The following is a 16,574-nucleotide window of genomic DNA, read 5'->3' on the forward strand; positions in this document are numbered from 1 at the left end:
CACAGTACCTGTATGTACCACCATTCACCTACTTAGCTGGCCACACACCTGTGAGCAATGATGCCGATTTCAACAATCGTCTTTGTCGTCATCCCGCCTGCCACTGTTGATCAACTTGCAACTTTCCACGTCGCACATTGGCGTCCTGCGCCAACACAGTTACACGAGGGATACCTCGCATCTAAACTAACAAACATGGATGAAGTTTCACACACGTCCGACATTACAAACATGGATTCCACTGAATCAGGTCTGCGCAGGCTGACGTGTCGATTCACGTGCACTGATTACCCTGCGCTAGCGGTCCCTGTTATACAGAGAGTTGCGCCATGCACGAGTCGAAAAAAATCCGGGTCACGTGGATCGCTGCCGCATGTTGTTTCCAAATGGATCCACACCGTCTGCCGCTTAAGTTACAGCGCTGTATGGATACGCTGTAGAATTGTCCGTAGTAATATGTTTATAATATTGACTAATCCGTTAGGGTCTCAATAAACTCAAGATTTACAGAAGATTATAGCTAAGACATGTGTCTATGTGTAGCTTAGATTTATAGAACTGCAAAACAAATATTTACAAGCGCGAGCAAGTGGGAGTGGAACGCATTTATCATCGCTGAATTACAGTTTGCGCGGTTTAGCTGCACAGGCTAATTACGCACGGCTATTGCGGCGCGTAAGAAAGTGTCTACTACCAGTAAAAACCCGCGTATTAGTGTGACGATATACATTAGTTTTTCCAGTTTAGCCTCAACAATGTTCTTATTAAATTGGTGCTTACTGAAAAAATTAGGCCTCAAAAAGGCTTTCTTAAATAGGCTTCTTAAATTGTTTCTACTTTTAATATGCTTACTAGCTGAAACCCGCGCCTATGCGCGCGGCGCTTCTTAGTGACTGCCTGATGCAATGTGTTACAGTACGCAGTTAGTGTGATGCTGCTAAGGTGTATAATATGCGAGAGTTTAGTTGTTGCCACATGTTTGCTTGATTTAGGTTGAAGATAATATTATATGATATATATAATATAATATTATATAATATTATATTATTTAATAGATATGATAGTTATTGTAGCATTGGCATGGCATTGTTCTTATTGCATGCGATATTGCTTGCAGCTCGCTCTTTTTTTATTTTACCTGTGTTTCTTTTTAATGTCTTCAATCTGCATGGAAAAATTAAGAACCTAGCTTATTAAAATCTTAGGTCCTAAAACGAGGTTGCTTATTGGAAAGGGGGTCTGAAATGGGAAGATTTTAGCTGCCTAACATGTTTCTTAAAATCTATGTAATCTTATACCGCTGGTTTTTTTACTGTGTATCATATGGCACGGAACGATTTGCAGTTACATTTCATATTAAATCTAGGCTACAGCATAGACACATGTCTTAGCTATAATCATCATGTAATTTTTTGAGTTTATTGAAGCACGATTAGTCTAATTAATTACTCCGCCGACCAATTGATACAGCGTATCCACTACAGCGCTTGTACTTAAGCGGACAGCGGTGTTGATCATTTGGGGCAAACAACCCATGGCGTCAATATCCTTGAGTATGGCGCCAAACTCTCTGTTATATAGGGACCCTACCCTGCGCTATCCCCACAGCGCATGTAACACTCATAAGACAGGACCCGAACACCTATTAGCCTTGATCAGGACCTTAGGTAAAAAGTAAGGGAGGGACTGCAGCTCTGTGAGCCTTACAAAGTCACAAAGTGTGCGTTTCAACATGTTATAGTAAGTGACATTAAAGTCCACTACCAGCACGAGTTGCCTAGAGGTAGAGGCGATTTCAGGGCTCCACTGAAATTTTTTCCAGCAAGTGCTGCAGTTTGTCGGCTTTACTTGCCTGGCGGCAGTTTACCATAAAATTGGCCAAAACTGCCGCTGGCGGATGTTCTACCTAGTATGCATCCACGCCCTTCTCTACAAAATCCCATATAGCACATGTATCGACATGTCCCTATGTGAATCAGTATGGGAAATAACGTCTAATTTTTGTGTTAAGAACTCTTCTTTGAAGCAGATGTACAACTTGGTTGCACCTCTATCCTGCCCTGGGGCCCTACCACCCCAATCTGATTAAACACAAAGCCAACACTTGCCTTGATTATAATTAAAAACTAAAGATAGAGAATCGACTTCACCCCTTTGACTTTACAGCACTGACTTTCTGCCATTTCTGTCGTGCCCTTAATTAAAAATAAAGTTTAACAGACGACCTCCCTCTCAAACCCGCCTCTTACTGACCTTCCCTCCTCAACCCGCCTCTCTGACCTCCTCCTCAACACCGCCTTCTTGACCTTCCCTCCTCAACCCGCCTCTCTGAGCCTCTCCTCCTCAAATCCCGCCTCTCTGACTCCCTCCTCAACCCGCCTCTCTGACCTCCGCTCCTCAACCCGCTCTCTGATCCTCCCTCCTCAACCCGCCCTCTCCGACCTCTCCTCCTCATACCCGCCTCTCTGACCTCCCTCCTCATACCCGCCCTCTCGCCACCTCCCCTGCCTCAACCCGCCTTCTCTGCCCTCCCCTCCTTCAACCCGCCTCTCTGACCTCCCTCCTCAACCCGCCTCTCTGACCTCACCTCCTCAACCCGCCTCTCTGACTCCCTCCCTCAACCCGCCTCTCCGACCGTCCCTCTTCACACACGCCTCTCTGCGCCTCCTCTTCACACACGCCTCTCCGACCTCCCTCCTCAACCCGCCTCTTCTGACCTCCCTCATCAACCCGTACCTCTCTGACCTCCCTCCTCATATAACCCGCCCTCTCTGACCTCCTACTCAACCCTCCTCCTGACCTCCCTCTCAACCCGCCTCTCTGACCTCCCTCCTCAACCCGCCTCTCTGTACCTCCCCTCCTCAACCCGCTCTCTTTGACCTCTCCTCGCTCAACTGCCGCACTCTCTGACCTCCCTTCCCACCCGCCTCTCTTGACCTCCCTCCTCAACACCGCCTCTCTGAGCCCCCCATCCCATCCTCATACCGCCCGCTCCTGACCTCCCTCCTCAACCCGCCTCTCTGACCTTCCCTCCTCAACCCGGCCTCTCTGACCTCCCTCCTCAACCCGTCCGCTCTCTGACCTCCTCCTCAAACCCGCCTCTCTTGACCTCCTCCTTCAAACCCGGCACTCTCTGACCTCCCCTCCTCAACCCGCCTCTCTGACTCGCCTCCTCAACCCGCCTCTACTGGACCTCCCTCCTCAACCCTGCCTCTCCCGACCTCCTCCTCAACCCGCCTCTCTGACCATCCCTCATTCAACCCGCCCCTCTGACCTCCCTCCTCAACCCGCCTCTCTGCACTCCCTCCTATCAACCCGCCTCATCTGACCTCCACTCCTCAACCCGCCTCTCTGACCTCCCTCCTCAACCGCCTCTCTGACCTCCCTCCCTCAACCCGCCTATCCTGACCTCCCTCCTCAACCGGCCTCGCTACTGACCTTCCCTCCTTTAACCCGCCCTCTCTGACCCTCCCTCCTCAACCGCCCGCCTCTCCGACCTCCCTCCTTCAACCCGCCTCTCCTGACCTCCCTCCTCAACCCGCCTTCTCCGACCCCTCCCTCCTCAACCCGCCTCTCTGACCTCCCTCCTCAACCCTGCTCCTCTCTGATCCTCCCTCCTCAACCCGCCTTCTCCGACCTCCTTCCTCAAACCCGCCTCTCTGAACCTCCTCCTTCAACCCGCCTCTCTGACCTCCCCTCCTCAACCTGCCTCTTCCAACTCCCTCCTTCAACCCGCCTTCTCTGACCTCCCCCTCTCTCAACCGGCCTCTCTGACCTCCCTCCTCAAACCCGCTCTCTCGACCTCCCTCCTCAACCGCCTCTTCGACCTTTCTTCCCGAGCACGCACGCACGCTCACACACACACTCACGCACGCACGCACATTCACACGCTCACACACACTCACGCACGCATTCGCGTGTAAACTTAGCCAACCCTGTCATCGTTCGTTTGGCGATGGATCCCAGACTGCAACGCACTGGCTGCACAACATTTCTTCGCCCCCCCCTCCCCCCATTATCCCTGCTTCCCAATGAGGTGCACCGCCGCCGCGCACACGATACAAATACACGTCTGCAGAAATGCGCTTCCAAACAAAAAATGTAACTGGGTTTGTTCTGTAGTTACATACTTTATAATGTATACTCTTACTACACGTTACACAAATAATCTGACAAAGGATCGTCTCAGCCTTTAATGACATTTTCAAGCATTCTAGTTACAGGGATTGTCAATAAAAATTCGCACAACGACCTTTAAAGATTAGAGTGAAAACCTATAAATAATCTACCCTTAACTATATGTCAAACACTAAGATGTGCATAGACCATCCTCTTTATGTAGACTTAAAGGTAACATCAATAATCGGACGCATTTATATACTGTATACTCTTAGGATATATATAACCATGTTGAACATTTGTGAATAATACTATAAGTGCATGATAACATATTATTACACGCTTTTCTATAATTATGAGAAATAATTTGCCAGTTTAAAGAGAATGAAGGTTTCAAATAACCATCGTTTTTGATTCAACTCCACACTTGAACACTCAATCACAAACACGTTCGTGTTACAATTAATACTTGTGATGGACAGTAACATATGCACACTGAGGAGTATCAAGACGGCAGTCGTGTTGAAACAGTGAGCTGTTAACAAGAAAGCACACATCCTGAAAGAGGAGCCGTAACAAGAGAGCAGACATATGTAAATATTTAAACAGCGAGCTGTAAAAAAGATGACAGACATGTTGAAACAATGAGTCGTAATAAGACGATGGACATGTTGAAACAGTGAGCCATAACAAGGTGGCAAACGTGTTGAAACGGAAACACACGAACACCGATTCGACGTGGACAACTTAAAAAACACGTTGTTAAATCACAGCTAGAGTAATAATATCACCGACGGATTGTGTTCTGTGTTCAAATATGGCCAGCGTTTGTTTTAGGCATCCATACAGACACGAGCATATCTGTACAAATACAATTTAGATATGTTCCAGATATACCAGCACATCATGTACAGTACACAACCTATGCTCCTACCACTTACTTCGACAACCCCTCCCGACAAATTATTTTAAAAATATCTCCGAAATAATTACTTCTGACTAAGAATTCAAACTATCCAAACACATAAACAGCATAGATATTTTAACACAACAGAAAAATATACTAGTCACAAACATCGATTGTTTACTCATAAAATTGAGCAAATAGTAACAACATTCACAGTGATTATGATTGCCTCAGCAGCAGATACCTGCAGCACACCAACCTCCCTACAACCAGACTACACAATTTCTTGACAATATTCAAGATGAATGACAAAACCTAGACATGCCAGACAGATAAGCAAAATCGCAGACATATACCGTGTGTGCGTGCGTGAGTGCGTGCATGTGCATGTACGTACGTATATATGCATTGCATTTACCCATGCGTGCGTGCGTGCCCATTAATGCATGCATGTGAATTCGCCTACGTGGGTTTACATTCAAGCGTGTGAATTCGCTCAAGTGTGTGTGTATTCGCTCGTGTGTGCATACGTGTGTGTGTATTCGCTCTCGTGCGTGCATACGTGTGTGTGTATTCGCTCTCGTGTGTGCATATGTGTGTATGTATTCGCTCGTGTGTCCATGTGTGTGTGTGTATTCGCTCGTGTGTGCATATGTGTGTGTGTGTAGTCGCTCGTGTGTGCATATGTGTGTGTGTGTATTCGCTCGTGTGTGCATATGTGTGTGTGTGTAGTCGCTCGTGTGTGCATATGTATGTGTGTGTAGTCGCTCGCTGGTGCTCATGTGTGTGTGTGCTGTATTCGCTCGTGTGTCCATGGTGTGTGTGTCGTATTCGGCTCGTGTTGTGCATGCAATGTCGTGTATGTTATTCGCTCGTGTGGTGTGTGTGTGTGTGTGTATGTATTCGCTCGTGTGTGCATATGTGTGTGTGTAGTCGCTCGTGTGTGCATGTATGTGTGTGTAGTCGCTCGTGTGTGCATATATGTGTGTGTATTCACTCGTGTGCACATACGTGTGTGAGTGTATTTGCTCGTGTGTGCATATGTGTGTGTAGTCGCTCGTGTGTGCATGTGTGTGTGTATGTATTCGCTCGTGTGTGCATATGTGTGTGTGTATTCACTCGTGTGCGCATACGTGTGTGAGTGTATTTGCTCGTGTGTGTGTAGTCGCTCGTGTGTGCATATATGTGTGTATTCGCTCGTGTGTGCATCATGTGTGTGTGTAGTCAGCTCGTGTGTGGTCATGTGTGTGTGTCATTCGCTCGTGGTGTGCATATTCGGCACGTGTGTATGTAGCATATGCATCTTTTATTCACCTGTGCCGTGTGTGTTGTGAAAGGGGGCAGTAAGTGTACAAAAAAACAGCTAGAGAGAGAGAATGATGCGAGCCCTACAACAACTATCGGCTAACTTTTCCTCGCTCCACTATGGAGCGTGCTCTGACCTCATCCAGCGTGACCCCACTCTCGCTGCGCGCGTTTGTTCACAAATGCCTCGTTACGCTGCCTTCTCCTTTTCTCCTTCTCTCATTGCGCAGCGTGAACTCCAACCTGTGAAAACACACGTATCAACACATGCGTTAGAACATGACGCGCGACAGGCAGAACACGGAGAGCACTGTACGCTCGCTGCTGCTGAACGCACCTACACTTACCTGCGTGAATCACTCCACAGTTTAGCCTGCGTGAATCACCTAGTTTACGCTAGCGTGAATTCACCACAGTTTACCTTAGCGTTGAATCACCTAGTTTACACTACGTGATATCACTCACAGTTAACCTGCGTGAATCACTCAGCAGTTTACCTACGTGAATCAGCTCACAGTTTTTACTTGTTTACTGCGTGAATCCACCTAGTTTACCGTACTGTGAATTCAATACAGTTTACCGTGCGTGAATGCACCTAGCTTTACCTACGTGAACTCACTCACAGTTTACCTGGTGAATCACCTAGTTACCTTACGTGAATCCACACACAGTTACCTAACGTGAATCACTCCAGTTTATGGCGTGAATCACCTAGTTATCTACGTGAATCACTCACAGTTTTACCTAGCGTGAATCACCTAGTTTACTGCGTGAATCACTCACAGTTTACCTGCGGACGATATAATAAGCAATACACCTAGTTACCTACGTGAATCACTCACAGTTTAGCTCTGGCGTGAACACCTAGTTACCTACGTGAATCCACACAGTTTACCTACGTGCAAATCACTCACAGTTTACCTGCGTGAATCACCTAGTTTACCTACGTGAATCATCCTAGTTTACCTGCCGGTGAATCACTCACAGTTTACCTCGGAATCACTTCACAGTTTTACCTGCGTGAATCAGCTCACAGTTACCTGCGTGAATCACTCACAGTTTACCTACGTGAATCACTCACAGTTACCTGCGTGAATCACCTAGTTTACCTACGTGGAATCACCTAAGTTTACCTGTGTGACATCACCTAGTTTACGCTACGTGATGCACTCACAGTTTTACCTGCGTGAATCACCTAGTTTACCTACGTGAATCACTCAAGTTTTACCTACGCTGAATCACTACAGTTTTACCTTACGTGATCACCTTAGTTACCTACGTGAATCACTCACAGGTTTACCTGGCGTCGAATCACTCACAGTTTACCTACGTGAATCACTCACAGTTTACCTGCCGTGAATCACCTAGTTTTACCTACGTGAATCACCTCACACGCTTACCTGCGTGAATCACTCACATGTTTACTGCGTGAATGCACTCACAGATTTTACCTGCGTGAATCACTCACAGTTTTACCCTGCGTGAATCACTCACAGTTTACCTGCGTGAATCACTCACAGTTTACCTGCGTGAATCACTCACAGTTTACCTGCGTGAATCACTCACAGTTTACCTGCGTGAATCACTCAGTTTACCTACGTGAATGCAACTCACAACGATTTACCTGTGTGAATCACCTAGTTTACCTAACGTGAACTACACTCACATTTACCCTGCGTGAATCACCTAGTTATACCATACGTGAATCACTCACAGTTTACCTACGTGAATCACCTAGTTTACCTACGTGAATCACTCACAGTTTACCTGCGTGAATCACTCACAGTTTACCTACGTGAATCACTCACAGTTTACCTGCGTGAATCACCTAGTTTACCTACGTGAATCACTCACAGTTTACCTGCGTGAATCACTCACAGTTTACCTACGTGAATCACTCACAGTTTACCTGCGTGAATCACCTAGTTTACCTACGTGAATCACTCACAGTTTACCTGCGTGAATCACCTAGTTTACCTACGTGAATCACTCACAGTTTACCTGTATGTACCACCTTCACCTACTAGCTGGCCACGCACCTGTGAGCAATGATGCGATCAACAATCGTCTTTGTCGTCATCCCGCTGCCACTGTTGATCAACTTGAACTTTCCACGTCGCAATGGCTCCTGCAACACAGTTACACGATCATAACCTCGCATTAAACTAAGGATGAAGTTCCACCACACGTCGACATACAAACATGGATTCCCACTGAATCGGTCTGGCAGGCTGACGTGTCGATTCACGTGACTGATACCCTGCGCTAGGGTCCGCTGTTATACAGAGAGTTGCGCCTGAGCGAGTCGGAAAAAATCGTCGTTCACTGATCGCTTGCCGCATGTTTGTTTCCAAATGGCATCCACACGCTGCCGCTTAAGGACAGCGCTGTATGGATACGCTGTACAATGTCCGTAGTAAATTAATAGACCTAATCGTGCTTCAAAATAAACTCAAGATTTACAGAGATTATAGGGCTAAGGACTGGTCTATGTGTAGCTAGATTTATAGAACTGACAAAACAAAACTATTACAGCTGCAAGCAAGTGCGAGAGTGGAACGCCATTTATCAGTGAATTACAGTTGCGCGGATATCGCCACAGGCTATATACGCATCGGCTACTTGGCGGTAAGAAAGTGTTACTATCATATGGCACGAACGAATTTGAGTTACATTCTATAAATCTAGCTACACATTTATGAACACTATGCTTAGCATATAATCTCTGTTAATTTTTGAGTTTATGAAAAGCCGATTAGTCTAATTATTACTCCGCGACCATTGTACAGGCGTATCCATACAGCGCAGTACTTAAAGCGCAGCTGGTGTTGTCCATTTGGAAACAATCATGGCCGTCAAACTCCCTGAGTGGCCGAGCAACTTCTCTGTATATAGGGACCCTACACCTGCGCATCCGCCACTAGCGGCATTAACTCAATAGACACGACCCGAACACCTATTAGCTTGCATCAAGCGCACCTAGGTAAAAGTTAAGGGAGGACTGCAGCTCTGAGCTTACAAGTCACAGGGTGTTTGCGTTCACATGTTATAGTAAGTGACATTAAAGTCCACTACCAGTACCAGCACGAGTGCTGAGGTAGAGGCGATTTCAGGGCTCCACTGAATTTTTCCAGCAAGTGCTGCAGTTGCGCTTTACTTGCCGGGAGTACCCATAAAAATTTGCCAAAACTGCCGTGGATGTTCTACCTAGTATGCATCCACGCCCTTCCTACAAATCCCATATAGCACATGTATCACTGTCCCATGTGAATAGTATTGGGAAAAAGTAATTTGTGTTAATAACTCTTCTTTGAAGCAGATGTACAACTTGGTGCACCTCTATCCTGCCCTGGGGCCCTAAACAATCTGATTAAACCACAAGCAACACTTGCCTTGATATAATTAAAACTAAAGATTAGAGATCGACTTCACCCCTTGACTTACAGCACTGACTCTCCATTTTGTCGTGCCCTAATTAAGAAATAAAGTTTAACAGACGACCTCCCCTCCTCAACCCGCCTCTCTGACTCCCTCCTCAACCCGCCTCTCCGATGCTCCCTCCATCAACCCGCCTCTCTGACCTCCCTCCTCAACCCGCCTACTCCGACCTCCCTCCTCAACCCGCCTCTCCGACACTCCTCTCCTCAACCGCCTCTCTGACTCCCTCCTCAACCCGCCTTCTCGACCTCCCTCCGTCAACCCGCCTCTCTGACCTCCCTCCTCAACCCGCCTCTCTGACCTCCCTCCTCAACCCGCCTCTCTGACCTCCCTCCTCAACCCGCCTCTCCGACCTCCCTCCTCAACCCGCCTCTCCGACCTCCCTCCTCAACCCGCCTCTCCAACCTCCCTCCTCAACCTGCCTCTCCGACCTCCCTCATCAACCCGCCTCTCTGACCTCCCTCATCAACCCGCCTCTCTGACCTCCCTCAACCCGCCTCTCTGACCTCCCTCCTCAACACGCCTCTCTGACCTCCCTCCTCAACCCGCCTCTCCGACCTCCCTCCTCATAGGGAACACCTCCTTCTTGCCGTGGTGCCCTGAAACAATTGAAATTTCATATTCGACTTTCCCTGTGACTTACAGCATAGGGCGACTCTCCGTCTGTGTCGGGCATCACGACAGTGGTGCCGTGGCACACCACGTCCACCTTGAAATGATCCATGAGGTCGGCAGTGACAGCATACGGAGCACCGATCACCACCTCTGACACGTACTGTAACGACGACAAACACAGTAAAACCCACTAGCGCAGAGTAAAACATACACGGGAGCGATGAGCGATTTGCTCTTCAAACCTCCGAAATCGCTCCCGCGAGGCTCAAAATAGCTCCCGTAAAATTTTTGAAGAAACCTACTTTCCCCACAGACGTTTGAAAAAGAGCTCCCGTGAAAAACAAGTATTTTTTTCCCCTGCACTAGCGCCCGTCAATAGCTGAAAGGACGACAACCCCTAGAACATACAGCTGTTTACAAAGGACCCTTTTGCCATTTCCCTTGAGTAGCAACGAGTTATAGAGTTAAACTACCTCTACATAAAGAACAGTTGGGGATGGGGTTCCTCGACTGACCCTTATATACAGGGTTGACTGTAATGACACTATCAGACAGGAGAATATCATAGATATGCGCGAAACTCGGCTATTTCTCGCAACGTTTCTAAAAAGTCTCGCTTCCTCTATCTCGCTCCCTCTCTCTATCTCTCCCCCCCTCTTTCTCGCTCTCATTCTCTCTCTCTCTCTCTATATATATATCTCTGGCCACCCACCTTACATGCCAGGACGCTCAGCACTCTCTCGTGTAGGTTCATGATGGGAAAGTTTGCACCTTTATATCTATTCACATCCTAGAGGCAGAGATAACATATGTACAATAAGCAACACAATACTTAATACAATGCAATAATACAACGCGTTGTTACAGCATGTTGGTGAAACAGCGGCCACCTATATAACACCATAACTCTAAAATGTCATGTTGAAGTTCTAACATTCAAAAATTGTTGCAAGTATTTATGACACTTCTGACAAGTGGCAGCAGAACGTGAGAATAGACACAGTAGAGATGTATGGGAACAGGGGATGCTTACTTGGTCATGGTGAAGTCCCACTATGACGTAGTCACCCTGAGCTGCTGCTATCTCTAGGAAGTCGACGTGACCTACATCTGCAAATCTCGCTATCAGGAACGAAACATGCACTTCATGGAATTCACCTCATTCATTTCACTGCAATTTCGTTTCTGCAATTGTTTCGACGCTCAACCACTGTCGCGTCTGTTGTGCTCAGCCATCCTCTGCCACCACGTCATCCCCGGGTATCATACATCTCTTTCTTCTCCTCCATCCCAATTTCTCTTAATTTTTACCATGTGCTGAAATACGGATTCTGATTCGAACAATACTTCAGTTCACTAGGAACAACACTTCAAACTTGCTACGATAAACTCTTCAACGCATTACAAAAAACCTTTCACCTAGCTATGAACAACACTTCACCTCGCCACAAACGCTTCACCACGCTAAAAGAAACACCATCATGCTATGAACAATCGCGCTAAAAACAACTCCTGACCTTGCTAGGAACAATGCCTCACCGCACAACAGACAATTCTTCACCTCGCTACGATCAACACTTAAACTCGCTACGAACACCGCCCCACCGCGCCTCGAGCTAAGCCTCACGGCCCCGTGATGTGAATGAGGATACGGAACAGGTCGAAGGCGCCGGCGACGTAGACGATGCGATCGCCGGGGTTCGGCTCCTTGCCCGCGGAGAACTGCAGGATCTTCTGAGTGGTGGGGAGGAACTGTGAGACGCCTGTCCACGGGCTCCTCGTACTCGAGTCCTGCCAGCAGGGATAGGTAGCGCTGCAGTGACGCACAACGCACACATACGCCATGATCCGTTTCGCCCGGATTAAATCACGAGCGAGGTGGCAGGAGCAAGCGAGTGCCGAGGGCACTGATGAGAGTGTCGGCCGGATGATTTCGGGGTGGGGCCCGAGAATTTGCGGCGAGGTCGCAATTTCAGTTAATCAGGGATGAGATTGGATCATTTAATTTTGAGCTGCAATTTTAATTAGCAAACAGAGGAGCAAGCAATGCGAGGACCGTAGGTCATTACCATGCTAGGGGGGTCCGGGGGCATGCTCCCCAGGAATTTTTTTTAAAAGAATGGTGCAATTTGGTGCATTCTAAGCTATTCTGAACACATTATAGGAGACTCTTGAATCACCTTTTCAAGTTGTCAAAAGGAACAAACGAACTATAATAGGAAATCAGGGGGCTGAAAATAGGGCAAATTTTTTATTAAATGTCTAGACATAATGATCTTTTTCTGTTTCCACCCGTCGCTTGCATTGTTTTACTCAGACATAAGCAGCCTTGCTGCGACGAGATTTGAATGAAAAAAACACAATGCGAATGGAACAATCAGTGCATAGTCATGCACACAACATGCACACAGCAACATGTAAACCCGGCCCCCAGGCCAGGCATGGTCGTTACGTGATCAGCTACCTCAAATGTTTGCCCTTCTACTGCAAGTGCCTGTGAACGAGGATTTCCTTTTCTGGTACGCAAAAACAGATACACTGTATACTTCGCTGTCAGCCTACTGTCTACACTCTACAGTCTACAGTCAGGTGCTGTTGAGGGTATATAATTTAAATTGTTACATTGTTACCCCCCTCCAAATTTTCTCAACGAATTTAGACGTTTCACAAAATCGACCCCTGGGACTGTCAAATCCGCGGATTTCCGCGGATCCGCGGAAGAATCTCATCCCTGGTTAATACTGATCGAGGCAGATAAAGATATTAGCAAGGTGGCCTGCCTCACTTACCACATACCAGGGGAAATACTGCTATGTACATAAAGAATCCAGGTCAAGGTCAGGTTATCTCCTCCCAAGGTCACGACCATATAGTATGCTCGTCGCTGCATTATAGAGTCGAGTACTCTTCCCAGAACACGATACGACACTGAAGAAATGCTTGTCGCTGCATTTTAGAGTCCAGTCCTCCTTCCAGGGCATAACATTCTAAGGGATGCACATCCTTGCACACAAGTCAGGTACACCTTCCACAGTATGACAATACCCTGAACGGTGATGAATCTTTGAATATAGTTTGGCACACTTCTCACAGTATGATATTACACTACAGTGATGCGGGTCGCTACGGTGCACACGCGTTCTGGTACTATGGTAGAAGAGGAAGCTGCAGTAGAAGTATGAGACCTACGTACCACACCGATCTCTCCCGTCTCCTCCTTGCTGACACTGTATTTTTGCTTGTGATGTGTTTTTGTCATGAGGAGCATGCGTCCCACGAGATCCGTCGTAGACACGCCCTGTGTGCGCTTGCACTCTCTACAACACAAACAGAACTCACACGGAGGTTACAACTTACAGTTTGATGACGTTTAATCCATGTTAGCGGACATCTCTATGGAATGAAAAATTGCCTAAAAGATGACACTTTTGGCATTTCCCTTGAATGATACTCATGTACAGGCTTGACTGTGCACGAATCCAAGCCTACTATTGAGTGCATAATAAATATGTTTATTGAAGTAATCAAATAAACATAACCTTCACAATTAAAGGTAACTTTGCTGTGATAACAGGTCACCTTGAGTAAGTACGTGTAAATATTATAGCAGATGCAGACATTTTGAATTCACCAGTGATTAGCTGCATGCATATATGCACCTTTTATTAACATGGCGAGATCAACCGAGACCACAGCAAATGTATTGCATAAAACGTGTATGCCATCCTACATGCTTCTATAAACTCCCATCACTATAAAAACTCACTTGTGAAACAGCTCTGACATGGAACTCTAACACTTAACAAAGGATTTGGCATTACCACTTCTGAGAGTAAGCAAATAGAATTTTGGTTCTCTCTTGTAGGTTAAAAGGTCACTGGACAGCCAATTTTTGCAAAGATATAGAATGCATATGTTAACTTACTTGTACCGCCCAGCTGATTTGACTATATGATACGTATCAATTCCTTCTGCTGTCATTGTAATATCATCTGTGGACAAACGATGACATGAATGGCAGAGCATAAGGGAGGGCGGGAGAGAGGAAGGGGAGAGAGGGAGGGAGGGAGGAAGGAAGGGGAGAGAGGAAGGGATGGAGAGACACACATGTTCATATAATAAACTGCATGCTTCTAGATGCTACACGCTTAGCCTAACAGGACATGTTGTTACTGAATTTTTTAGGCACATAGAAGACAGAACAAATAATGAAACCTTTTCAAAGGATTAGGCATACAACTTAACAGTACGATTTCTGTGTATTGTGACTGTGCCCAGACTGTGAACAGTATGACTGTAAGAACTAGAAACAAGCATATATTTGAACTTGATTCCCTTGAGTAAAAGACCCCCCAACTTATTACGTTAATAATGTTGCAGAAGTGCATATAATGACTTCGTTAATAAGTGAGTAACTACTAACAATTAGCACAATGGCGTTTCTTCTTGATGATAGAAATATACGTAATTTGTGGTCAGGACATCAATTAACACGTTTAAACAACTCATTCACGATACAATGAGGATTCCCTGTAAGTGACTACTCTAAATGATGTGAAAAGACTCGGTTTTACCGATAAGGGGGGCGATCCAACCAGCTTCCTTTTTACCACAAATGAAGTTACTTATCAGCTTAGTACCTCCGTGAACAACGAAGTCTGTGTCATGCAGGTCTAACGTTTCCGGCGTTGTCACATAGGGAGCGCCTTCGATAACCTAAGCATCGTACCAAACTTTGTTTGAATGATCTACTGGAGTTGACGTAACACAGAAGGGAATAGGCATCAACAGACATGCGAGCGCGTACGGGCCACGCTCTTAGAGCAACACTGAAATATACAACTGGGTGATCAGTCTAGCGATTTGATGGCGGCAGCCGTGGAATCGTTACCTCCGTGCACGCAAAATTCGCAGCCGTGTTTGTCGAGTATCTCCGGCGTGGTCACGTATGGGGCTGCTTCCACCACCTGTTCATAACAACATAACACACCGCCTTAGACTCGCGCATGCGTGCGCACGGTTGCGGTCATCTACAGATATCAAGTCACTTATTAGTAGTGCATGAGGAAAAACAGATTGGTTATTACAAGGTGCATCACGAAGAGTGCTATTAAATGATGCTGGTGAAAGAATTAGTACGTGGTGTGGTGCAATCTTGTTATGAATGAGACGTTACCATCAGAATACAGTGTTATAAATTAATGATTTGGTTTTGTATGCACAAGAGAATCCTCCCAAGATGTCAAATTGAGAAAGGACAATAGAATCGCCCGTGATTAGAGTATAAAACAAAACGAGTGAGAAAGAGACCGACTGCACTGTTCTAGAACTGTTGAAATCTAAATAGCGACCTAAAGGCCATTGTCAGAAACATCGTAAAGTTAATGCTAATGTTAATTCTAAGATAGCACTTAAGACTAATTTTGTTTCTGACAACGGGCCCCTAAACTAGTGCAAAATCGAAATCAAATCCAAACCGGTTTTTTAGGGGTCTATACGGCTAGCTCACATTCAGTCATGTCTAATGATAGATAAAAGACTATTATCATGAATTGCTGCATCACTGGGCCTAGTCTGTCCCTAATTACTAACCTGTAATACTCTGTAACCAACACCTAATAAGTGAATCGGGAAGGGAGTGTGACGAAAACTATGGACTAGCTTGTCTAATGGCATCAGAGAGCCCATCATACAACTCAACTAACATTCCTCAATCTCGTCACATCACGACGTGACATTAACGTTGTTAACGACTCCAGACACGAAGATGACCTTCAATCAAGCGACACTTTGACATTGTGGGGCAACGACGTTGTGCATCGACCATATCTACTCAACTTTACCCCAACGCTGACAAGGTGTCTGCAATATCGCATAATGAATGTGCAAATTTGATTGTAGATATGGTTACAATCAAAAATTAACATTTTTCAGAAGTGCACCAGACGTCTCCTGTGCCAGCCAGTGAAGCAGAAAGAAGGAACTGTAGGTACCTATAGTTAATAAAACAAACATGCATTTAACTATCAGGGAAGACATACTAAAGCTTACAAAACAGACATTTACATAGTATTAGTAATAGTTGGGATTATTAGTTCAACTACTACCATGAGATATGATGGCTAACGATTAAGTTCAATGCTTCATGCAGTGTTAGTCATATCAATTCCCAGTTATACACGCATAAAAG

At 46.1% G+C, this 16,574-nt stretch overlaps 1 protein-coding gene across 2 annotated transcripts in view; it reads right to left on the minus strand.

The window, feature by feature from the left end:
- Positions 1-16,574, minus strand: part of LOC106810081 (ethanolamine-phosphate cytidylyltransferase-like) — a gene marked incomplete at its 5' end in the record, with an annotated part of 29,997 nt that overhangs the window by 2,645 nt on the left and 10,778 nt on the right. The window contains 8 exon segments of one of the 2 annotated variants that reach the window (XM_014813355.1): positions 8,371-8,459; positions 10,413-10,544; positions 11,097-11,174; positions 11,418-11,494; positions 12,037-12,175; positions 13,578-13,701; positions 14,310-14,376; positions 15,025-15,100. In XM_014813355.1, the coding sequence (XP_014668841.1) occupies positions 8,371-8,459; positions 10,413-10,544; positions 11,097-11,174; positions 11,418-11,494; positions 12,037-12,175; positions 13,578-13,701; positions 14,310-14,376; positions 15,025-15,100 (782 nt within the window). 2 annotated transcript variants of the gene reach the window in all.

The sequence above is a fragment of the Priapulus caudatus genome, unplaced genomic scaffold, assembly GCF_000485595.1.
Source record: "Priapulus caudatus unplaced genomic scaffold, Priapulus_caudatus-5.0.1 Scaffold408, whole genome shotgun sequence".
Taxonomy (NCBI): domain Eukaryota; kingdom Metazoa; phylum Priapulida; class Priapulimorpha; order Priapulimorphida; family Priapulidae; genus Priapulus; species Priapulus caudatus.